The sequence below is a fragment of the Mus musculus genome, chromosome 11 (assembly GCF_000001635.26).
Source record: "Mus musculus strain C57BL/6J chromosome 11, GRCm38.p6 C57BL/6J".
NCBI lineage: Eukaryota > Metazoa > Chordata > Mammalia > Rodentia > Muridae > Mus > Mus musculus.
In genome coordinates this window covers 107,216,463-107,242,403 of record NC_000077.6, presented here as the reverse complement: position 1 = coordinate 107,242,403, position 25,941 = coordinate 107,216,463, and the positions used below count along the sequence as shown (strand labels likewise).

General features: G+C 45.6%; 1 protein-coding gene across 5 annotated transcripts in view; it reads left to right on the top strand.

Annotated features, from left to right (window-relative positions):
* Positions 1-25,941, top strand: part of Pitpnc1 (phosphatidylinositol transfer protein, cytoplasmic 1) — a 262,829-nt gene that overhangs the window by 228,317 nt on the left and 8,571 nt on the right. For 3 of the 5 annotated variants that reach the window (NR_153311.1, NM_145823.2, XM_006534264.4), the window contains exons 7-9: positions 7,902-8,057; positions 16,110-16,173; positions 25,608-25,726. Coding sequence is in view for 4 of the 5 variants with exons in the window: in NM_145823.2 (NP_665822.1) it covers positions 7,902-8,057; positions 16,110-16,173; positions 25,608-25,726 (339 nt within the window). In the remaining variant the exon portion in view is untranslated. The remainder of the gene's footprint in view (positions 1-7,901; positions 8,058-16,109; positions 16,174-25,607; positions 25,727-25,941) is intronic. The other 2 variants (NM_001359616.1, XM_006534263.4) reach the window with 1 other exon arrangement.

Here is a 25,941-nt window from a genome sequence, read left to right as displayed (position 1 = left end):
GGATGGATATAGATAAAATGTAATTTAAAAATATATTGACGGATATGTCCCCACCTCTCCCTCATCCCTGGGAACCCACTGATCTACATTCTGTCTTGAACATCTCATATGAATAGGATCACTTAGCATTCCCTCCTCTAGGACAATAGTCTCTAAAAGTGTTTATGTACCTCTTGTAGGATTTTAAGTTCAAGAAACCCTGTACTAAATTTTGGGCTAAACTTCTTCCCAGTGAAATAGCCATTCATGGGTGGAAAATGATCCCAGCATTCTAGAGGCTGAGGCAGGAGGATCACAGGTCCCACATCAGTTTGGGCTACACAGCCAGACCCTGCCTGAAAAAGCCCACTGTAACAGCACTGGAAGCTGTGCTGGTTGTTCTCTCATTGCTGTGACAAACCACGTAACAAAGGCAGCTCACAGAAGGGAGGGACTTATTTTGGCTTAGAGTCTGAAGGTTCGTTTCGTCCATCCTGGCACGGTGGTAGGCATATGAAGCAAGCAGCTGGTCACGTGGGCATTCACAGCTGGGAAGAGGAAGTTGGACGCTGGTACTCACCTTGCTTTCTCCTTTTTATGCAATCCAGCAGTTAAAAGAGATCTTCCCACCTTAATTAACCTATCCTAGAAAATTCCTTATGCACACGCCCAGAGGTTTACCTCCAAGGTGAACTAGAGCCTGTCAAGCTAATCACTATTAGCCATCACCTTGGAGTGACCTTGGAGAAAAAGAAAATCTAGCATGGAATTTGTATTTCATTACTTCCTCTCTACTTTGGGGCTAAGTATTATCATTATATAATATAGCAATTCCCGGCTGGGGTTCCCATTTAGCCTTTTTATATTTAACGTTTATCAAAAACTTATCATTTCAATTAGCAGGGCAAGCCCCTGTTGGCTATTGTCCTTTGTGATTCTGACTGGAGGTGTAATTAATCATGGAGACGTTATATCTCATCTAATGTGGCTAATAGTATTACTTCCCAGATGCAAGCTCTCCTGTAGCTGGGCCAAGATCTTCTGTGGGCTTCTCTTTGCACTTTCCAGATGTGAGTTTAATAAAGTCACGCAGGAACAGTTTCCCATGGGCTCCTGAAAGCCTAATTCCTCAGCATTGCCTCTGTAGGCTTGTCCTGGTGTGAGATACCAATGCCTCCAGGTATTGCTGACCTAGTAGAGGGAAAACCTTCTACAGATGTGCCAAGGGGAAGGAGTGGCGAGCCAAGTTCTGGGGAAATTGCCTTGGCACCAGCTCAGCCCTCTCTAGATAGATGGGCTTTAACTGCAAGTGTTCAATTTACCATCTGCCTGGTCTGGAGAACACCAGCGGAGTCCAGAGCCAGAGACTTCACCACTGGAGGAATGGAGAAGCCCCTGGCCAGAAGAACACAGCCTTACCCATCTCTAGGCAGTCAGCTCTTGGGCTAGAGGAGCTGAGTGCATATCTCCAGGCCAGAGCCCTGCTAGCAGAGTTTCCCAATCACACAGTGGATCCACTCGTAGATAGAGTGGTGTTTGGGAAGCTCCGAGACCAAGTGACTAAACGGTAGAAGAGACATCAGAAATCTGGATATCTGACTAATCTCTCTCATCCGGTTTGAATGCGAGATGTTGCCCACAGGCTCAGCTGGTGGCAGTGTTCTGCGGGAGGTTGTGGAACCTTTCGGATGTGGAGGCTTCACCTATAAAAGTAGATTCACTAGTGGGTGGAGTTATATCCACTTCTGGGTCTGGCCTGGGTCTTTCTCTGCCTTGTGTTTGGCGAATCTGGGAGGAGCCTCCCACCTTCATGCTGCTCCCATCATGATGAATGGAGACACTCTGAACTGAGAGCTAAAAGAAGACTTCCCTCTTGTAATCAACTTCTAACAGATATTGTGTCACGTAACAACAGAAACTATTACATTCTTCTATGACCCTTGGTATGGGTTTAATGGTGCCCATCTGAGAAGATCTAAAGCCAGCGTGATAATGCACTTGGGAGGCCGAGGCAAGTAGATCTTTGTGAATTCAGGACACCCTGGTCTTACTTTGTAAGTTCCAGGACAGCCAGGGCTGTATAAATAGACACCCTTTCTCAATGAATACATAAGTAAGCCATCAAAGTCTTACTTGTAGCATTTATGTGTGTGAACTGAAGCTAGAGAACTGTAATGTGTGGGTTGGTTAGAGTCACTAGGGTCGGCCTTGAGCCCATATGACTGGTGTCCTTTATGTGAGGACACAAAGGCAGAACTGCACAGAAGGGAGATGGTATAGACACACAGGGGAATATTGCCTGTGATCACTCCCAAGGTGTGCTTTATAAGCCCAGGAATGTCAAAGAGGGCCAGCAAAACCCCTAGACGCTGAGGAAGACAAAGGCGGCAGGCATGACACCTTGATCATTTCGGATGTCTGCTTCCACACTAAGACAGCAAATCTCCATCATCTAAGCCCTCAGTAACAGAACACAAAATACCCAAGTGCCCCACCTAGGAGAAGAGCTCCACCCACCCCAACTTGACAGATTCCAGGAAGGACAAAGAACAGATAGCTAGGGGTGACTTTCATCACACCCAAACATACCTGCAAGTCACCTTTTGGGGTGTTCAATATGAACCCATCCTGTGTCAGGAAGTACCTGATCAGTGGATGCCAGGGAAGAGACATCTCTGGGTGGCTCCTGAGTGATGTCCTCAGGTAAAGCCCATTCAACAAACAGCCCATAGAGCAAGTAGTGATACATAGTGTGTGGGCACTGAACACTCCCATGTGACCTTGACCATGTGTCTCACCAATAATAATTTGTGTTCCAGTAACAACTATCAGCCCCTCTCTGGAGGCTAGGCATGATGGTATAACCTATCCCAACACTCAGGAGGTAAAGACAAGCAGATCTCCGTGAGTTCCAGGATAGCCTGGTCTACGTAGAGACAGCCAAGGCTGCATAGTGAAACCCTGTCTAAAACAAAACAATACAACCTTCTCTTGAAGTACAGACCCAGACAGGTACCAACTTCCTAAAAACAGGAGTGCTCAGCCAGTCTATAACTCCCCAAAGGAAACTTCTATTCGGTTGTGTAGTCATGTTTGTATTTGAGCTTCTTTTCCTACAAGGTTGACTACAGGATTATAGGTAGCCAGGTGGGCCAGCAGCTGCCTGTGTTTCCTCTTCAGTGCTTGTTGTGAGCTGAGAAAACCACATGATAGCCTGTTTCATGGGCTTCATGTCTGTGTGACTCTGTGATGAAGGCAAGCATTGGGCACTTTCGGTGTTCCGTGCTGAGAGCATCAGTTTACACTCAGAGCCCTGTGGTGACTCCACAGGACAGTTATGAACACCACCCCACCTTGTGGATCTCCTTTAAGTGACTATGCCAGGATTTCAGATGAAATGTCCTGTCCTCCTGTGGTAAGGGTTGTATCTTTCTCCACTCAGACTACTGTGACAGGAGACTGTAGATGGAGTAGCTTTGAAACAGTAATCGTTTCTTTCTTAATTATGGAGGCTGGAAAATTAAGGCTGTAGCCGATTTAGCCTGGCTAGACGAGAACAAACGTCTCTTCTCCCCAGGTAGAGCACCGGTGACAGACTGAGGAAAGGGATGCACCCAAATCTCTTGGTTGGGTGGAGTTACTTATAGACTATGAATGAGGAGTTACTTAGAAGGTCACTCAAAAGCAGCTTGCATCACCAAAAGCCCATCCCAGCATGGGTGATGGCTCTCTCAAGCTGCATTGCTGGAGATCCACACATAGCTGGCTATCAGCTGCACCGGCAGAAAAGGCTCTACTCTGCAACAATTGTTTCTGGTTACAGAACCTTGTAACTTTCTGAATTCTCTGAACCTTGTAAGTTTCTTGAGTTTCCGGGGTTGTGCAAGTTGCTCAGACTTCTCTCCTGCCTCAAAGAGGGAATGTTTCAGTTTAGAGGAAATGGCTACACAGAAGCTGCTGTAGGGTCCTGACCCTGGTTCCTAGATGGTGTCATTACAACAAAAAAGACCCAGGAACTCACCAGAGTCTCTTGCCTACTTCTTCCTGTAGTCAAATCTCATCAGTGAACGGGGTGGGGAGGTATTCGTGGTGAGTTAAACACCTGGACCCAGGGATGAGGGGACAGTATTGGATATATTGCTGATCATGTCTGAGTTTCAGGCTCCTTATCTGTTTATATCTAATAGCAGTGGCTAAACCTAGATGTTTTAAGATTCTGAGTGCCCAAGTCCAGTTCAAGCCAAGCTCTGGGACCTTGACCTTGCTCCACCTACACTTCTTCCCTAGAAGTCTCTGTCCTGGTCTTGAGCTCAGGATGAGGCTCGAGCAGTGGTTCTCAACCTTCCTAATGCTATGACCCTTCAGTACAGTCCCTTATGTCATGGTGATCCCAACTGTAACAGGATTTTTGTTGCTACTTCATAACTGTAATTTTGCTACTGTTATGGATTGTAATATAAATATTTTCTGATGGTTTTAGATAACTCCTGTGCAAAGGTCATTCAACCCCTAGCCCACAGGTTGAAAACGGCTTCTCCAGAGGGTGTTCTGGCTTCTAGTTCCTACAGGAGGTCATGGGTTGTAACTGAGCAACTCCAATCTTTGCCTCTGTCCCCAAGTGACTCTCTTTGTGTCCTCCCATCTGTCTCTTCCAAGGACACTTGTCATTGGACCTAGGGCCCATCCATTTAATCCCGGATGATCTCATCTAAAGATCCTTAGCTTAATTACATCTGCAAAGACCTTGGTTTCCAATCACATCATACTTATAGTTTCCAGGGGCAAAGGCGTGCACTTCGCATACCCTTTGGGGAATCACCAGCCACTGCACAAAATTTTCAGTGTATTGGACTCCAGCAGTCAGGAAGCTGAGGGAGGAGGATTGCCACAGTCCCCATGTCAGCCTGGACCACAGAATAAAACCCTGTCTGTCGATAGATAGATAGATAGATAGATAGATAGATAGATAGATAGATAGATAAAGACAACAGCTTCTTGGTCACACTAACACAAAGCATTATGTCCTTTTATGAAAAGCTAATTAACTGGGCTGGAGAGATTGCTCAGTGGTTAAGAGCACTGACTGATCTTCCAGAGGTCCTGAGTTCAATTCCCACATGTGAGCCACATGGTGACTCACAACCATCTGTAATGGAATCCGATGCCCTTTTCTGATGTGTCTGAAGATAGCTACAATGTACTCATATACATAAAATAAATAAATGCTTTTTTTAAAAAAAGCTAATAACCTAGCTTAGACAGTGGTGGCTCCTGCCTTTGATCCTAGCACTTGGAAGACAGAGGCAGGCAGATTTCGGTGAGTTTGAAGCCAGCCAGGTCTATGGAAGCAGTTCCAGGACACCCAGAAAAATTCTGTCTTGGGGTGGGGGGACAGAAAGAAGCTAACAAACAAATAAGCCCTAATAGCCAGGCTGATAAGATGGCTTAGTGGGTAAAGGCATCTGCTGCCAGGCCTGGTGACCTACATTTGACCCATTTACATGGTGAAGAAGAGAACCACAAAGTCCTCTGACCTTCACCTGCACGTATGGTGTGTGTCTAAGCTAAGTCAAGTTATACCTGCTGGCTTATATGGGTACACACACACATGCATGCACAAACACACACTCACGTAGACACATGTGTACACACACAAGCACCTTTTCTTGGCTCACTACTGTCCATTCACATCTGATTCAGAGTTTGGATCAAAGGTATCTTTGTGGAAGCCTTCCTTCTGTACCTCTCTCCAGCACTTGGAACGGGAATCTCTAATTATAGGCCACATTAGAGATTTACTAGACGAAATTATCAGCTATAGATATGACACCAGTCTTGGGTGGGGAACATCCTGTTCCCATACAAAGCCCAACTGTTAATCGATTCTTCAGGACTGAGTTATGTTTAAAAAAGAGGAAAAAAAAAAGGCTATTTAATTTTGAAAGTAAATGTGGCAGAAAGAACACTGGCCTGGTGTGATCTTCAGGTGAAATATCTGATTTTTTTTTTCACAAGTCTCGGTGTCTTTGTCTAGTAAATTGAGGACATAAAACCAGAGTATCACTGTCCACTTAGGACATTCTATTCTGGGCGCCTGCTGCCCAGCCTGAGGAACTGAGTTTGAGCTCCAGAATCCATGTCGGGGAAGGAAAGAACTGAGTCCTGGATTTTCCTCTGACCTTAACACACGAGCTACTAGCTTTTACAGACTTTACCTTCTGGCTGTGGTAATACAGTAGACTTCTCATTCACATACAACCTCTCCCCAAACTCTGATTCATAATAGCCTACTATAATTTAAATTTTTTTTGTGTGTGTGTGGAGCCATCAAGAATCATACCTTGAGACTGGAGAGATGGCATAAAGGCTTTGCCATAGTGGTGTAAAGAACTGGGTTTGTGGATGCCCATGGTGTGCTGGAGCTTTAGCTAGGAGAACCCTCCGTGCTCCAGAAGGGTCACAATGTTGTGGGGGGTGACCAGAACACCTGGGCTACACATGACAGGCTCCTGAAGGGAAAAAAAAAATAGGAGAGATGGGCAGAAAAAGAAGGGCTAGCTAGGGAGAAAGAAGCCTTGGGGAAAGTTAATGATGTCCTGGCAGGGTTGTTCAGTGGTTAGAGCTCTTGCTTGCTCCTGCAGAATACATCATGAGTGCTGGCAAGCGCTCGACCATCTGAGCCACCTCCCAGCATGGTGTTGTATGTAGTTGTATCTTCAGCTGACAAGTGCCACAGACAGACTCTCAAAAGAGAAGCAACAGAGGAAGGACAGAGGCCCTGCCTTGTCAGTGTGAAACCGGAATAAGAGGTCATTTATTCCGAGCTAAATCTGAGTGGCCATGCAGGGATACAGTTTCAGATTGTGCATAAAGATGTCTTCCACCATGAATACCATCGCTAGACCAGGCTATTAGCTTTATTTCTTTAAGCCTGCATGTGTGTGCATGTGTGCGTGCGTGTGCATACGTGTGTGAGCATAGAGTCAGTAGACAGCTTTCAGGAGGCCATTGTCCCTCCTACCTGCTTGGTCTTCTGTTTCTCCATTTGTACAGCAACCTCAGTTGCATAGGTTACTGGTCTCATCTCCCCATAAGTATACTGGGATTACAGATGTTTACCACCACATCTGGCTTTTTTTTAATGTCATTTTAAATGTTTTTATGTGTATTGTTTCGCCTGCACGCACGTCTGTATGAGGGTGTCAGTACCCAGGAACTGGAGTGACAGACAGTTGTGAGCCGCCATGTGGGGACTGGGAATCGAACCCACATCCCCTGGAAGAGCAATCAGTGCTCTTGACAGCTGAGCCATCTCTCAAGCCTCCCATGGGGCTTTTTATGTGGATTCCAGGAATGGAAGTTGGGCACTCAAGCGTGCATGGCAAGGGTATTTACCTGCATTTCCCAAGCCTCTCCAGCTCCTCCCAGGAAATAGTGCCCCCCCCCTTTAAGATTTATATGTATATGAGTACACTGTAGCTGTGTCTTCCGACATATCAGAAGAAGGTGTTCAATCCGATTACAAATGGTTGTAAGCCATCATGTGGTTGCTGGGAATTGCTTGGAAGAGCAGTCAGCACTCTTAACCTCTGAGCCATCTCTTCAGCCCCATCAGTGCTCCCCTTAGTAGTCTCCATGGTCCTCCCTGTTCCTAGTCCCTAGTAACCATGGCCTACTTTCTGTCTAGGTGGATTTTGCCCATTCTGGACATTTCATATAGATAGCTTTTTTTTTTTTAAAACAACAACAACAAACAATGTTTCAAGTAGCCCAGGCTAGCCTCAGACTCAATATAACTGAGGTGGTCTTGAACTCCTGACCACCCTGCCTCTGCCTGCCAAGAGCTGGGGTTACAGGCCTGTGCTGCCCCACGCACGCTATGAAGTATTAACATACCGGCTTGTTTGGTGTGTCTTTTCTAGGATCCTAAACACTTCAAGTCTGAGAAGACAGGCCGAGGGCAGCTAAGAGAAGGCTGGCGAGACAACCATCAACCCATCATGTGCTCCTACAAGCTGGTCACCGTCAAGTTCGAGGTGTGGGGCCTTCAGACCCGAGTGGAACAATTTGTGCACAAGGTGGGTTGTTGACCTGGTCCCTGGGATGTGGACAAGGTCCCGATTGCCATCATTGCCTGGTAGGAGATAGAATGTTTGCCCAGTGCCCCAATGCTGAAATGGTACCAAGTACTTATATCTAGAAAATACTTAGAGGTGAAAATGCATTTTCTACAAGGGTGTAATTTTCTCCCACTACTCTGTGTAGCAGTTTTACAGATCATTTCTCATTCTGACCTCTGAATCTACCAGATGAGTATATTTGGGAAGTTGGATTCACAGAATGTTATGTCCTGCTTTGCCAGTTAGGTTAATCTACCTTCAGACAGGGACACCGGGCAAGAGCCCAGAAGGCTTATCTCTGGGTACAGCTCCCAGGGATAATTCCCCCTTGGAAGAACTTGCACACATAGGCACCGTAAGCAGAAGAGGCCCCCAGAGGCAGAACAAGAGCTCCAAGTGGGCCCAACGCTTCTCCCTCCACTGTCCCCTCGCTAAAGGATGATGACCAAGCCCAGAGCGCAGACTTTAACCAGGCCCTCGCTTTGGAAAACAGATTAACTTTGGGGGCAGAAATCAATTTGATGGCACAAGTTTTCTCCAGGTCTTAAATAGGACTCTTCCATATGACTCTAAAATAATGGAACAGGAGGTGCCAAGCAGAGCCCTGTGTAACTGCTCTCATTTACATAAGGATAAATAATTGGGCCAGTGAGAGCACTTGCTGCCAAGCCTGACAACTGAGTTCAATGCACATGCTAAAGGAGTGACCTGATACCCACAAGTTATTTATCCTCTGACCTCCAGCCAAGTGTTGAGGCTTGCATGAGCGTGTGCGCACACAGCAATAAATAAATGTTATAAAATTTTAGACAGCTGGTCAGTGGTGATGCATGCTTTTAATCCCAGCACTTGAGAGGCAAAGGCAGGTGGTTCTCTGAGTTCAAGGCCAGCCTGGTCTACAGACTGAGTTCCAGGAAAGCCAGGGCTAACAGAAAAACTCTGTCTCAAATAAGACCAAATTAATAAAGTAAAAACAAAATAAAATTTTAAACAGACACATAAATAATTCCCAATTGTCCCAGGGGCTGCAATGTGGCTCTGTTGACAGATTGCATGGCTAGCACTCACACAGCCATGTGTTACATCCTCAGTACTCCAGAAACCAGTTTTGGTGGTGCACACCCTAATCCCAGCACTCTGGAGGTTGAAGCAGAGAAAACAGAAGTTCAAATTTATACTCACTTGCATAGTGAGTTCAAGACCATCCGGGGTTACAAAGATAGATAGATAGATAGATAGATAGATAGATAGATAGATAGATAGATAGGACCCTGTATTTAAAACAAAACAAAGAGCCAGGTGGTGGTGGTGCATGCCTTTAATCCCAGCACTCAGGAGGCAGCAACGGGTGTATCTCTGAGTTCAAGGCCAGCCAGAGCTACACAGAGAAACCCTGTCTCAGGATGGTATGGTGGGGAACAAAAAAAACTCCAAGTTTGGGGCTGGTGAGATGGCTCAGCAGGTAAGAGCACCCGACTGCTCTTCCAAAGGTCCTTAGTTCAAATCCCAACAACCACATGGTGGCTCACAACCATCTGTAACAAGATCTGATTCCCTCTTCTGGTGTGTCTGAAGACAGCTACAGTGTACTTACATATAATAAATAAACAAATCTTTAAAACAAACAAACAAAACAAAACAAAACTCCAAGTTCCTTTTCTCTATATCTGAGAAAAGTTGGCTGTCTGATTTTTTTTCTACTAAAATCTAACAAAGAATACCTTTCCCAAATTCCACTAGCAGCACCACTGTTTTTCCACCAGGGCTCTGAGTTTTTCTCAGCTGGACTTGTCTGCAGACCACAGCCATTTGACAATAGCAAGGCGGAGGATTGTTTTGATGCTTCAAGATGGAGATCCTACTATACTGCTGAGGCTGGCCTTAAGCTCCTCCTGCCTCAGGCTTCCCAGTAACTGGGATTTAGTAGCTGTGCCTCTTGCATCTGGGTATAAAGTTTCATTCTTGAAGTTAGGACTGGAATTGATGACCCATTCCTGCACCCAGGCTAGTGTTAAGAGTAGGCTCTGCGATGGAGCCAAAGGATTGTTTAGTTTTTACATGAATACCATGTAGTTCTCTGCTGGGCTCTGTATACATCCCACCCACCAGCCAGGAGAGTGAATGGGTGAGGAGGAGCGGAGTTGTCTTAGTTAGGGTTTTATTGCTGTGAAGAGACACCATGACCAAGGCAACTCTTATGAAGGACATTTAATTGGGGCTGGCTTACAGTCTCAGAGGTTCAGTTCATTTTCATCATGGCAGAAAGTATGGCAGTGTTCAGGCAGACATGGAGCTGAGAGCATTACCTAAATCTTGATCCAAAGGTAGCCAGGAAGAGACTCTACCATGACACACTTCCTCCAATAAAGCTACAACTCCTAATAGTGCCACTTCCCATGGGCCAAGTGCATTCAAACCACCACAGGAGTCAAGTTCAGAGACAGCCCTAGTTCTCTTTCTGTTGCTGTGATTAAAAACATCCTGACAAAAGGAAACCTGGGGGCAAAAAGATTTATTTTAGCTTATTATTCCAGGCTGCAGTCCATCATTATGGGAATGTCACAGCTTAAAGCAGTTAATCTCATCTCAGCCACAGTCAAGCGCTGAGAGAAATAAATGCATGAGTGACTACTGCTCAGCTCACTTTTTCTACTGTTAACACAGTTCAGAACTTAAACCTAAGGAATGGTGCCACCCACAATGGGCAGGTCTTCCCCACAGCAACTAAAGCAATTAATAAAAATCCTCCTCTGGGCATGGTGGTATACACCTTTAATTCCAATACCTGGAAGGCAAAGACAGGCAGATCTCCATGATTTGGAGACCAGCCTTGTTTACATAGCACATTGCAGGCTAGCCAGGGCTAAATCATGAGAGCATATCTCAAGAAAAGAAAAAGAAAATTTCTTCCCAGACATACTGGTAGGTCAACCTGATCTGATCTGGGTAATTCCTTATTAAGGCTCCCTTCCCAGGCAATTGTAGACTGCCAGTTGACAATTGTAACTCCTCATCACAGAAACTTCATGTTTTCTTTCTGGGTCCTGACCTTGGTTATGGAGCAGGAAGACAAATCACAGAGTAACTATGTTACAGCCCAAGCTCCATGTCTCCCTTGCCCTCGCTTTCAGATTTACATTCTCTCATCTCTCTTTTCCTCTCCTTCCCTCTCTCATTCTCCCTCCTTTGCTTTTGTTCTTAAAAAAAAAATTATGTTTCTGAGTGTTTTGCCCTCATGTGTGGACACAAGCATGTCTGGTGTCCACATCGATCAGAAGAGGGAATTGGATCTCCTGGGACTGGAGATATCCAAGTCATTGTGAGCTGTCATATGGGTGCTGGGACTCAAACCCAGGTCCTAAGCAAGAGCAACAAGTGCTCTTAACAGATGCGCCAGCTCCCCAGCTCCTGTTTTTATTCTTTTGAAGCAGGGTCTCCTACAGCCCAGGCTAGCCTCAGACTCACTGTGTAGCCAAGGCTTGCCTCGAGTGCTCAAATGCTGGAATTTCAGGTGTGTGCCACCACACCTGTCTGCTTCTTTCCCTCCTTACAAGAGACCCTCCTAAATTATCTCCTCTAACTAAAGAATCACCGTGGTGGTCGTGGATCTCATTTCCTCTCCCAAAACAAGCTCCTTTCATTTATTTCCTTGACAATGACTTTGGCTCAACCCATTTCTTTAAAGTACCTGTGAGGATTCTTTGGCTTATGTATTATCACACTTCAGAGCCTAATTCCAAACTAAAGGAAGTATTATAACCCCGCCCCCCCCCAACACACCTGTTCTGCTAATGAGAAAGTGTTTACAGGGGTTGAAAGTAGTGGGTGGTGGAGGAGCTTTCTCTAAACACCTTTGTTTTTTAAGAATCTATTCAGTGATGGGGGGGGGGGGGCGTATTCAAAAGCCAGCCATTAACGCATTATTGAGGCCTTGTTGCGAGCCACAGCTGTGTTGTGCTTAATGTGACAGGGCGCATTTACGGCTGCTGTTCTTTTGATTTCCATGAATTTGACACCGTCAGCACCCGAGTGTGTATGGCTGCATGGTCTTTCTTAGATTCATTACATGTCTCCACTTCCAAATCATAAAAGGGCCTCGAACGAAATACCCAGAGGCAGGAGGAATAAACACTTCATTAGAAACGCTTCCCTTGTTTCTGAAAATCCACCCAATTAAAACCCTTTGCTTATCGAAACCCACTTCAGCCCTTCCATGAGAGGTTTTTTGACAATCACTGGATTTTGTTTGGCAAGAAGAAAGGAAGGAATGTTGGAGGCTGGCTGAGAGTTTCCAAGAAATGTAATAAGGAATATTTATGGGCTGGGGAGATGGCTCAGCAGGTAAAGAGCTTGCTGCCCGGGCAGCAGAGCCTTAAGTTTGGATCCCTGGCACCTACATAAAAGCTAGGTCTAGGCATGTAATGCATATAAAGGTATAACAACGCTGGCACTGGGGACCAGCCAGGCTAGATCATTGGTGAGTTCCAGGTCCAGTGAGAGACCCTGTCTCAAAAAGTAATAAAACCTGGCAAGATGGCTCAGTGGGTAAGGAGACAACCGACTTCTGCAAGATGTCCTCTAACTGTCACACACAGAAATGTGCCATCATACACACACACAAAGTTAATGTTAAAAAAAAGTTTAAAGACAAGCAGTGGTGGCCCATGCCTTTAATCCCAGCACTTGGGGACAAAGGCAGGCAGATTTATGAGTTTGTGGCCAGCCTGGTCTACAAAGTGAGTTCCAGGACAGCCAGGGCTATACAGAGAAACCCTGTCTCGAAAAACCAAAAAAAAAAAGTTTAAAGAAAGTTGATAGCAATAGAAGACTTCATCCAACATCAGACCATTGCCCTTCAAGTGTCTGCATGAAGTAAAAGTACTGAAGTTGTATCACACATGCCTACAAACAATATCATCTCTTCTTTAGCCTTCTATCCCAATTTCCCACGAAGAAACAATTGCAGGCTATACAGGTTTAAGGACCTGAGTTTGGACTACACATACTTTTAACCCCAGCTCTGGAGAGCAGGGAATTGGCAGATCAGAGAGTCTGCTGTCCAGTCATCCTGGCGGCTCAGGGGTAGAGGGACAGTGAGCTTAGCCACAAGCTTCCCGTTTACTACGAGACCCTGTCTAAAGACAGCAAGCAGAAGAGGAAGACACTTAGTGTCCTACTCTGACCTCCTCCCAGGCATGCAGGTCTGCCTACACAGTATACACACCATACACACAAACACACCGAAGAAAACAGAGAAATCTGTGAAGAAGTGAGTTCCCAATTCAGGGGATCTTGGCAACCATGTTTCTCTCCCTCCTCTCCCTCCCTGTTCCTCTTCTCCCTCTTCCTTTCCTCCTCCTCCTCTTTCTCCTCCTTTTTAAAATTTGAGACAGGGTTTCCTCTGTGTGGCCCTGGCTGTCTTGAAACTCATTCTGTAGACCAGGCTGGTTCTACCTGAGATCTTCCTGCCTCTGCCTCCCGAGTACTCGGGATTAAAGGCGTGCACCACCACCACCTGGCCCCATCCATCAGTTTCTTAGTCCTTCTGTTTGAATGTGCTGGCACCACAAACTGACATACATGGGTGAAGTGTTTCCTCCTTTTGGTAAACTGTGTTCATTTGCTATTACTACCTGTGACCTCCATGCTGTGGAGGTCAGAGCACAAGAGTTGGTTCTCTCGTTCAGCCATAGGCCCTGTGCATGGAGTTCAGGTTGTCAGTTTACATAACAAGCACCTTTACCTGCTGAGCTGTACTGCTAGCCCACTGTTGCTCCTGATCAGCCCTGTTCCATATTCGTGGTAAATGGCTTCATCTTACCTATGAGCCAGGCTGAAGGTGTGTGCAGACTAATGATAACTCCTGGACACTCCCTCAGCCATCACTGCAATGCCTCCTCTAGGCCGGTCACCTTGAGATTTCACTGGTACAGAGCCTGCCTTTCCTTTGAAGGAAGGTATGTCTTGATGGAAATGAACCCCTTTCTGAATAGCAAAGCTCGCTGTCTTGGTGACTTTTCTGTTGCTGTGAAGAGACACCATCACCAAGGCACATTATAAAAGAAAGCGTTTAATTGAGGGCTTGCTTACATTGCACAATCATGGTGGCTAGAAGCATGCCGGCAGGCAGGCAGGCATGGCACTAGAGCAGTAAGCTGAGAGCTTACATCTTATCTGCAAGTTGGAGGCAGAAAGAGAGCTAACTAGAATGGCATGGATCTTTGAAACTTCAAAGCCCACCCCCAGGGATGCACCTCCTCTAACAAGGCCACACCTCCTAATCCTTTCCAAATATGTCCACCAACTGGGAACCAAGTATTCAATCATATGAGCCTATAGGTCATTATCATTTCAACCATCATGCACTATTCTCTTTCTCTGATGGGAGATGCCCCAGCACTCACATCCCATGCGATTGCTTGGGATGTTCATAGACCAGTGTGTTGGGAGTGTCAGTAACACTTGGTTCCATTTGGAATTGAGCAATGAATGCAGGTGACCAAAGCATCATCCTTACAGTATGTGAGACACAAGATAAGTAAATATCCTTATAGGCTTGTGTCTTAGTTGGGGTTTTTACTGCTGAGAACAGACACCATGACCAAAGCAAGTCTTATAAAGGACAACATTTAATTGGGGCTGGCTTACAGGTTCAGAGGTTCAGTCCATCATCATTAAGGTGGGAGCATGGCAGCATCTAGGCAGGCATGGTACAGGCAGAGCTAAGAGTTCTACGTCTTCATCTGAAGGCTGCTAGCAGAATACTGGCTTCCAGGCAGCTAAAATGGGAATCTTAAAGCCCACACCCACAGTGACACACCTATTCCAATAGGGCCACATCTTCTAATAGTGCCACTCCCTGGGCCAAACATATACAAACCATCACGGCTTGATTTCATGTAATAAAAAGGAAAAACAATGGATGATTATTGAAAGAGATTGGGGCTAGAGAGACAACTCAGGGGTTAAGAGCACTCACTGGCTGCTCCTACTGCAAACCAGATTTGGTTCCCAGCACCCACGTGGTAGCTTCCAACTCTAGTTCCGAAGGACCTGACAGCCTCTTTTGACTTCCTCAGATTCTGCATGGTGCACATACATACGTGCAAGCCCTGCACTTACACACATAAAAATAAATAGATCTTTAAGAAAGAGATGAAATAGCCGGGCGTGGTGGTGCGCACGCCTTTAATCCCAGCACTTGGGATGCAGAGGCGGGTAGATTTCTGAGTTTGAGGCCAGCCTGGTCTACAAAGTGAGTTCCAGGACAGCCAGGGCTATACAGAGAAACCCTGTCTCGAAAAACCAAAAAATGAAAAAAAATAAAAATTTTAATGTAAAAAAAAAGAGAGAGATGAAATAAGAAATATTATTTTATTTTATCACTATTATGATGATGATGATGATGATATATGGAAGAGGGGATGCACTTGCCGGGTCATGCTCTTATGGAGACCAGAGGCCAACATCCTTGTCTCTCTCTGTCTCTCTTCAGATTTTTAAATTTTCTCCTAAATTATTTTACTACGTCTTTAACCTTTGTTTACCTATTTAGGGGGAGAGGAGGACATTTGATTGCAGAGAAGGACATTTGACACATGGGGAGGTCAGAGGACAACTTTCAGGATCTGTTCTCTCCCTCCACCTTGTCTACCAACTGTGACCCAGATAGTGAACTCAGGCAGGCTTCCAGGAGTCACCTTTGCCCTCTGACCTGGCTCCCTGACCCCAGTTTATGTTTTGAGACAAGCTCTCTCACTAAACTTGGGGTTACCTGATAGGCCAGAAAGCTCTGGTGAACCTCCATTTCCACTCCCCCCAGCACTGTGGTTACAGGACATGCATACATTAAAACATCTAATTTTTACATGGGTGCTAAAAATCCAAATTCAGTCCCTTATGCTTAAACAGGCAGCACTTTACCCACTGAGCCATGCCCCTAGCCCCTCAACCCCCAAATGTTCTTGGTCACACCTGGTATTATCTCAACCTCCTTTTCTCACTCTTCAGGTGGTCCGAGACATCTTGCTGATTGGACACAGACAGGCCTTTGCGTGGGTTGATGAGTGGTACGGTAAGTCCGATGGCCCAAAATAACTCGGAGAATAGTTTCGTAACACCTCGACTTGGCTTTCAGTCCACCCAGCTTCACGTGTAACCTAGAAGGACAACAACAAAGCGTAGGCCACCACTTCCTGTATTGGAAATAGCTCTGTCTGGTGAGCCTAATAAAGATGTAATTATAGGAGCTCGGTCTGAAATAACCATAGAACTATTGACCAAGTAGGACCTCGGCATGCTTGATGCTTGTCTTACCGACACTCGGGGCTCCATTGTTCTCTGCGGGGTGGATTTCACACCCATCCTGAGTTACCTCAAACTTCAACATTATCTGATAGAAGCACCTTATTTAGTAACAGTCCCTTGATGCAGGAAACATTTGAAACAGACCCTCATCAGAGACATACAGGTTCTCTAAGATGTCAAGGACAGATGGAGGGAGGCATATGTGACTGGACAACTCTAATGGAAAATACTGCTCTGGCTTTTTGGATTCTTTGAGGTTTTTTTGTTTGTTTGTTTGTTTGTTTTTAATGTCATTCAAAAGATTTTAAACAAGTTCTGCACCTTGTCAGTAAATAAGAACAAGGTTTGCTTGGTACCATGATGGATGGACCACCCTCCCTGGGTGCTCAGCACTACAGCTGTGTGGACATGAGTCCCCTGCCTCCCCCGAATCAGTCATTAGGTGGCCTGTGTCCTTGGCTATAAATAGAAGTGAGCACGCCCAACCAGTGACTTAGGATAGAGCCAACTGTGTGTGTCTGTTGTCCTAAGTCACGTTATTTGTCCTAGATGTACCCTACATTGTATTTTGGTCTTTTTTTCCCCCCACCCTTATTCCACACATGCCCTCCGTTTCCAGAGCAGCAGCTGATGCCCTCCGCTATCCTATCTTAAAGTGAAAGGCTACATTGAACAGAATGGGTGAAGGCAGTGCTGGTAACTCAGGCCACAGGTTTAAAAGGCTTGGTCTGCCGGGCTACAGGGTTCATTTAGTCTCATGTTTCCATTTTCCCAGCTCTGCACCTACTGAAGAGTAAGCGCTTCTTCCTGGTTTGCCCAGGTGCCCATCCCCGCTTGGATTGTTAGGTTCCACAACCACAGGACATTTTCATGCACTCTGCTGTCAGGAAGACTCTCCACGACCAGAGATAGGTCACTGGGGAATATCCTCGAATTAATATCTGTCCTGTCTTCTCAACTTTACTTCTCAGAGCTCATGGTTCCCTTGTTACCATCTTCTAGGAACTATCACAAGGCTAGTCAAAGAGCAATAGGCCTGCATTGATTACACAAAGGACAGGCACCCAGAGAGTCCCAAAATCTGCCACCTTGATGGGCAAGAGGCAAAGCTCTCAGCTAGGTTTCTCTAGCACCAGAATGAGACTGAGGGCTTTTCAGAAATTTTAAAAGGAGGTCTTCACTCTGCTTATAGAAGTAAAACATTCCAAACCTGCCCTTCCAAAAAGAGGGTTGGGGGCCAGCAAGATGGCTCAGTGGGTAAAGGCATATGCTACCAACCCTGGTGACCTGAGTTTGTTCCCCAGAGCCCATGTTAAAGGTAAAAGGGGAGAATTGACTCCACTAAGTTGTCAGCTAACATCCACCCAAGTGTATCATGGGATATGCATATCATGCACACATATACAATAAAAATTTTTCTTAATGAGAAAAAGAGGTTGACAACCATTATAGGAGGAAAAAACGAAGTGGGACTGTGTATCCAGTAAGGGGAATATGGAGACTAGACCCTGATTCTTTTCAGTCTCAGCTAAGCCCGTAGCAAGGAAGTGATGACTTTAGGCCATTTAATTATGAGAGTGGGAGAGACTTGCCTCGCATGTGCAAGGCTCCTTTAGAATTCTCAGATTATTACAAGAGCCTGAAGCTAGAATAATATATTAGATGAAACACAGGCTCTCCAGCCGAAAGGTCTTTAAGAATTCCTACCTATTTACTTAGGATGAGAAGGAAGGAAGTTAGCAACTCAAAGAGTCTCTTGATCACAAAATCTTCTTTGTGACTGAGTTGTGGTTGGAAGGCTTAGGCTTTGGTGAATGTAGACCATCAGGGCTGGCTGTCGACCCCAGAGTGGTCTCCACCCCCTGTGTCCACATTGACAGTCTCAACCAAAACAAGCAGCCCTTTCAGGCAGCAAGGATCTGAGAACGACACCATCAATTTGGTATAACCTCTTGCAGACCTCGGCAGCCCAGCTGAGCTGCTGGCCTGGAACACAGTGGCTCCTTCATTACCTGTCGCAGGCTCGCAGGAAATTAAATGAATAGAAACAGGCCCTGCCACACAGTGTCTCCTCAGCCACTTACTGATTCAAGGTCATTCGGGGAACTATGGGTCTTTCAGATAGATGGGTGTGTTATAACCGAGGCAAAGTCCAAACAAGGATAACCCTTTGGCTCGGGTACCTTGAGTTACCTTTTTCCCTTTGATCACATACAGGCTCAGTGAGGCCCCTGTTAATAAACATGGACAGGGTCCCAAGTAAAGCAGCCTCCCCTGGAGCCACAATCTACAGTTCTGGTTCTCAAAGCAAGGTCCCTAGACCTGCAGTCTGCGAAACTCCTGGGTATTGGTTAGAGATGCGCAGTCTCCAACCCCGAGCCCACTGTGGTTCCAGAAGCCCTCCAGGTTGATTCCGAACTGTTGGCTCACAGCCTGGGATGTAAAGCAGATCAGTTTACAAGGACAGCTTAAATAATTCATTTAGATTATTATCAAATAGATTCGACTAGAAGGATCTTAGATGTCTTCAGGGCCAGCTGCTAAGCTCTGGCACCTTATAAGAATTAAAAGAAGAAGAAGTAAGTAGCCATCCTCCTTTAAGCAGATGTGTCAGAAAAGGGCCCCCTTCTGGGCAGACTCAGCAGGTGCTATATTGTTGGGGCTGGGTTTGGGTGCTGTTCACCTCCTGAGCAGTATGTTTGGGTAGTGCACCCTGTCTGTCCTTAGGCATCATTCAGGACACTCCTGGCTGCCCCCCTCCTTTTCAAATTAGACTCCCCATCTCCAGTGTTTAATTAGGAGTGAAGAAAAGACATTGTTCAGGATGGTGATCTTTTCTCACCCAAGGATTTATTTCTGCATCTCCACTGAGTTCCAGCATTCTTGGAAGTCACGAAACCATCTCCCTAAGCAGATTTTATTCTGCTCATGTTCTTCGTAAAGTATCGCCGTGGCCATGTTGGAGGAGTTGAGTTTGCTTTCCAAGGCCCTGATTGGTCTTTAATCCGTGAGCCTTGAGCCTCTCTGCATGACTAGAACACTAATCAGCTGAGCCACGACACATTTCAGGAGATGGGGTGAGAGGGGAGACAGATAAAAATAGCCAGCCCAGCTTCATAAAAAAAAAGCTCGGATTGGCTTCTCAAATCTGACAGTATTCTCAGAGAGGCTCATTGAAGATTGCCACAGGGACCCTGTGACTGAGGGGGGCCTCACAAACGTCTTTGAAAACCTGACTCTTCCCCAAAAAAAGTATGTGGGAGGTTGAGTCCTGGCTGGCAGATGAAACGGCCTTATGAAGTCGCTTAGAAGTCAGCCGGGATCCCTAGAGAAGGCTTGACAAGGCAAGAAGCAAGCTCAGGTGGAGAAACGAGCCACAGCTGCATGAGTCCACCACACCAGCATCTTCCAGGGGCCCCCAGGTTTCCTGGAAGCAGACCCTGAGCCTGTGTGTGTGTGTGTTCATCTTTCTAGGAAGGGAACTCATAACGTCACATCGTTTCCTTTTCAAAGGAGCCAGTGAACCCACATTCCAACTGGGCTGAACCCACTGAGCATACATTCCAACACCCCCCTAAAAACGGTGGGTGTAGTGATACCAATCTATGACCCCAGTGCTTGGCAGGCAGAAGCAGAAAAATCGCCACAAGTCTGAGACCAGCTTGTACTACATAGGGAGAGACTACATAGCAAGACCCTGGCTCAGAACAGAGGCTGGAGAGATAGCTCAAAGGATAAAAGCGCTTGTTACTCTTACAGAGGACTGGAGTTCATTTCTTAGCATTCGTATGGTGGTTCGCAGCCACCCATAACTCCAGTTCCAAGGAATCAGATGCCGGCTTCTTACCTCTGCAGGCACCAAGCTCTCATGCAGTGCACAGGCATATACATGCAGGCAAAACACCCATGCTCATAACATTAAATTAAATTTCAAAAAAAGAAAAACAAAAAATCGCAGCTCTCAATTGCCATTCTAGATCTCAGTCGTCTGGGTTGTATGGAAAATGCTGTGTTCCCAGTATTGAGGATTGGCCGATTCCAACACAAAGAAAATGGAAAGGCCTTAGCTTTATGTAAAAAGTATGAGTTAGGTTATAATTGTTCTAATGAGTTGTTTTACGCTCCTACTAGGCCTAATGATGCATGTCTACAATCCCTGTATTCAGGAGGCTAAGACAGGAGGAGGATCATGAATCCCTAGCCAGCCTGGGCTACATAGTGAGTTCTAGGATAGCCTAGGATACATAATGTGACCCTGTCTCAAAACAAACAAACGAACAAACGATAGTAACAAAGAGACTTTAAAATTGAATCTTCTGGACAGACGGCCACCAGTTTGCTGGAGACAGGTGCCCAGTCCAATTCATCCTCAGGTATCTTCCAAGGCCCAAAACTTGTTTTAACTTCAGTTTTGCCTCAGAATGATAGAACAATTATCTGTTATAGCCTAGGAGGGTAAAAGGGGAGAGATTAGCCAGATCAAGTAAGCCGGAGCCACTGCAAATGCAGTTGAGAGCCAATCTCAATCTCTCTCTCTCTCTCTCTCTCTCTCTCTCTCTCTCTCTCTCTCTCTCTCTCTCTCGTGTGTGTGTGTGTGTGTGTGTGTGTGTGTGTGTGTGTATAAGAATCCATCAGTCTCTTACCCACAATTATCCTCAGATGTCCTAAGACTGGTCACGGAAGCTATAAGGAATTAAGCCCTTTCCTTCTATAATTCAGTACTATTTGGATTCGTTTGTGGTATAGAGCATGTGTGGGGTCAGAGGACAACTCTCAGAAGTTCCTTCTCTCTTTTTACCACGTGGGTCTTGGGATTTGAATTCTGGTCACCAGACTTGGTGGAGAGCAGTTTTCCTGGTGAGCTAGCTCACCTTGAATTCTTTGTCTGTAACATGATCCTGGCATTATTTGAATGATGGAATAAATAAATAGTAGTTTTAAAACATTTTTTCCAGGGGCTAAAGAACTAGTTCAGCAATTAAAAGTGTTCGCTGTTCTTCGCAGAGAACTGGAGTTTAGCTCCCAGCACCCATGTCAGACAGCTCACAAACACCAGTAACTGCTGGGATCTAAAGACCATTTCTGGTCTTCCCTGGGCACACATACAAACATGCACATACATGCATGCAGACACACAAACATCCATATAAATAAAAACTTCAAATAGATAAAATGAATACTAAAATGAAGCCAGATGTAGTAGCACATGCTAAATAATGAAGACACAAGAGACAGAGGCAGGTGGATCTCTGTTAGTTTCAAGGCAGCCTAGCCTATAGGTCAAGTTTCAGGACAGCAAGAGCTTCATAGAGATGCCTTGTCTCAAAAAAATTTTTTTTTTACTAAAATGGGCCTGGGGCTGTGACTTAGTTGGTGTAGTTGTTCCTGTCTAGCATACATAAAACCCTGGTTCAGTCTGGAATGTTGCATAAACAGTACCCAGCGGTCAGAAGATGGAGTCAGTAGGACGGAGTTCAAGGTCACCCTCAGCTATCTACCAAGTTCAGGGCTGCCTTGTGCCAAATGAGACCCTGTCTCAAAAATGTGTAAAACAGGAATGATGATACTGAGCACTGTGGGACACACCTATAATTCCAGTATTTGGGAGGCAGAGGCAGGAAGACCAGGAGTCCAAGGCCAGCCTGGGTTACAAGAGACCCTATCTAAAATCAACAGCAAGAAAGATGATAAATATTGAAGGGATAGAAGACCCATTTAATTGAAAACTATTTTACCGTATCTTGTGAGTCTTTAGCTGATGGTTGAGGAAACAAAGAAATAGCCTCAACTGACAAATACCCTGGGACAAGAACATCTTTACCAATGTTAAACCAGGAACAGAGGGAACTCCACCTCAACGGAGTCACTTTGTGCAGAAGAGGGCGTCACCTAATCCCAGCACTGGGAGGCAGAGACAGGAGAATCCTGCCAGCCAATCAGTGAGCTCCAGGTTCACTGAGAAACCCTGTCTCAAAAAAATAAGGCAGAGGGGCTGGAGTCCAGCAGTTAAGAGCACTGACTGCTCTTCCAGAGGGCCCAGGTTCTATCCTCAGCATCCACAAGACAGCTCACAACCATTTCCAGTCCCAGCACCAGAGGATCCCACGCTATCTCTCATCTCCAGGAGCACTGTCTGCAAGTGGTACACAGTCATACATGCAGGCAAAACACTCACAGACACAAAAACTACAACAACAACAACAATAATAATAATAAAATACAGAGAGATAGTAAAAGACACCAGACCTTGACCTCTGCATACAGCTGCATACATATATAAGCATATGCACACCTACACTTTACAGAGAGAGAGAGAAATTATGGCCTTTCAAGATTGATTAGAAGTCATCACTTAAGGCTGTCTTGCATTTAGAATTTGTCTGAAAGCCAGCAAGATGGCTCAGTGGTAAAGGCCTCCAAACCAGACAGTCTGAATTTGGTACCCAGAGCTCACATGGTAGAAGGGAGACCAGACTCCCACAAGTTGTCCTTTGACCACACATGTGTGCTATGATGCGTGGGTGCGAGTGTGTATACGTGCACATACACACACACAAATAAATGTTTTAAAAAATTGTTTGGGTGATAACCTCAGAAAACCTTTGTTTCTGGCAAGAGCTCTGAACCCAAGTTGCCAGAAATTACTCTGATCTTTGAAAAATCAATCAGTAAGAGGATGAATCGTCTTCCGAAGTGTGCTCTGAGTATCTGCAATTGAGCATTGATGTTCATATGGATTTTGAGGTAATATCCATTGCAAAGACAATGCATTTAACCAGATAATCCAAAGTGGACCTTTCCCACCTAATTAGCGTTTCCATAAGTTACTAAGGCAGACTGATAAGTTTACCTCCTGTTCGTATGCATTTATGGTATGTGGAGGTATTTCAAGATTTAGGGAGCTTTTTCTTAGCAGGTAGCTTACCTAGCTTGTAGCCGCAGCAGCATCCAGCACTGGGAGGTGGAGATAGAAGAGATCAGGAGATAGAAGTCCTCCTAGGATACACAGGGAGATTTGGTACCTGGGCTACATGAAACCCTCCCTGTCTCAGAGAGAGGGCGTGGCGAGGGGGAGCAGAAATAGATGCTCTCATAAGGACCCTCCCTACCAGTATTACATGGTCTTCTACCTCGTTTGGTTTGGTCTTATGCTTTTGGTTCTGTTGTCAATCACATGGCTCCACCAGTCCCTTGACTTGTTTTCAAATCTCACTATGAGCAAGGCACCGATCATCTTTGCCGCCGAACCCTTTCTTATGCCCACAAAACTGATACGGCTCTGAAAGTCCAGAGTCTGCCCATGGTAAGTCCCTCCCTTCTGTGAAGATTCATCCCAGTAAGGCAGTGGACTCTTTGCCTTCTCTGGGTTTCGTTTTCCCAATTAATTGGTTAATGACGGGTACACAAAGAAACACGTTTTTCAGTTTTGAACTTGTACTTAAGTGGGACTGCTTCGTATTCCTTTCCAGGTGTGTTTGTGGTTAAGAAATACTGACAATCAGTCGTTGAAGTTGTGGGGGTTTGGTCTTGCAGAATGTGTTATTGTTGACTAAGTCCCTTCTGTCTTTACCCTAAAGAAGCATTCTTTTATTGCTTGTCAATAACCTGCTTTCTAAAAGAGCGTGTCCTTGCTTGCCCGGCCTGCAGCTTAGCCTTCTCCATACTTACATTGCTTGTGGACAGCATTCTGATGGACGACTCCAGGGCTGACAGGAGCATCTTGAGTTCAATAAAATAGCCCAGGCCTAGATTTTGGGCCACACTCCACCTCAGCCCCTGACCATACTGAATTAAATCATGAGCTCTGGCAGGTCTGCCCTTTGGAAGCAAAGAAAACCTCACATGACACTCGATTGAGATTTAAAAAAAAAAAAAAAATCAGGGCACATGATCCAGAAAATGCTTAAGGAAGAACTCCAGCCGGGAACCCACGAGGCAGATCCCCCCCCTCAGCCAATCAGTGGTAACGTGGATGCTTTTTTCTTCTTCATGCTTTATTGGTCGGTGAGGGCATGAAGTGAAATTCTGCCATGACTTGATAAAGCTTTGCTAGACTAGGAGAAAAGCTGATCAAATCCAGCAGAAGAATAAGAGAGTTGGGGGTGGGGAGGAAGACAGGTGTTTAAGGTGAGACCAGTAAAATATCAATTTTACACATCTCACTTGCAGAAAGAGGAGATTCCTTGGTTTTCTTTTTGTTTGTGTATTTGTTTGTTTGTTTGTTTGTTTTGATTTTGAGACAAGGTCTCATACAGCCCAGGCTAGCCTTGAAGCCATAATCTTCCTGCCTCAGCCTCCCAGGTGCCAATGTCGCAAGAATGAGGCAGGACTTCTCAACCCGGTCACTGTTGGCATTTGGAATGAAATCTTTGTTTGTTGAGAATTGGAGATCCCAGCCTATAGGATGTCTTACAGCATCCCTCCCTCCCCATCCCTAGAGAGATGCCAGCAGAACACCTTTCCACCGCTGTCACAACCAGACACTGCCACAAAACCATCTCCTGGGGAAAACCATTAAGAGCTCGTTATCCTGAAACACTGAAAACTTGTAGATTCTAGCCAAACGTGGTGTTGTGCACCGTCGTATTTATAGATCAATGTGGGTGGAAGAGTGTCAGCCATCTCAAAGCTGTCAGACTACACTCAAAGACCCGCACTTTCTGGCCTTTTGTATTCCATGCAAAAAAAAAAAAAATCTGTGTGAGAATTGTACTGACTCTCACACACCCCCAGTGAATGCGCTGGGTCTGCCCTCCACAGCCTGTCTCCTACCATAGCAATGAAAGTGTGCTTGGTGTTGTCAAATCCACTAACTTAAAGATGCCCTAGTATCTCTCTGGAAAGTTTGACCTGAAGGTAAGTCTTAAACCCAAACCGCCCGGCCCCTCTGTTCCTGAGAGAGATCTTCTAACAAAGCTTTAGGAGGTCCCAGGCTACGCACAGCCCACTCGCTAACACTCTCGCCCACTTTCCAAGAATCACCCCTACGAGTTTGACCTCCACTCTTCTTTGCCCTCACTCCCTTCTTTGGCTGGTTTATCTAACTTTATGATTTTTACTCCATAAAGTTAGTCAGTCACCTGCTTTTTAATTAAAAAAAAACAAAACAAAACTTTGCTGAGCGACCTTCTTTCCCTAAAGTGTCCCCCGTTAAAGTTTGTATTTAATAACGGAAGTTGCCCACGTCTTGACTTTTTTCAGATATGACAATGGATGATGTTCGGGAATACGAGAAAAACATGCATGAACAAACCAACATAAAAGTTTGCAATCAGCACTCCTCCACTGTGGATGACATAGAGAGCCATGCACAGACCAGTGTATGTAGACTGTTCAAAGCGCGTTGCCCACCCTGTGGGAAACAGACATGGAAGCCCATCTGTTAGCCCGTGAAAATGCGGGGTCCCCAGCCTTCTGTGAAAACAGAACCTCTCCCAGAGACCGTGGGTAAAGGTGCCCCCCTCCCAAGTCTTCGAGTGGGCTGTGTCAGTCACCTGGGTCTTCCAGATCTTTCCACTCTTCAGTGGCTTCTCTT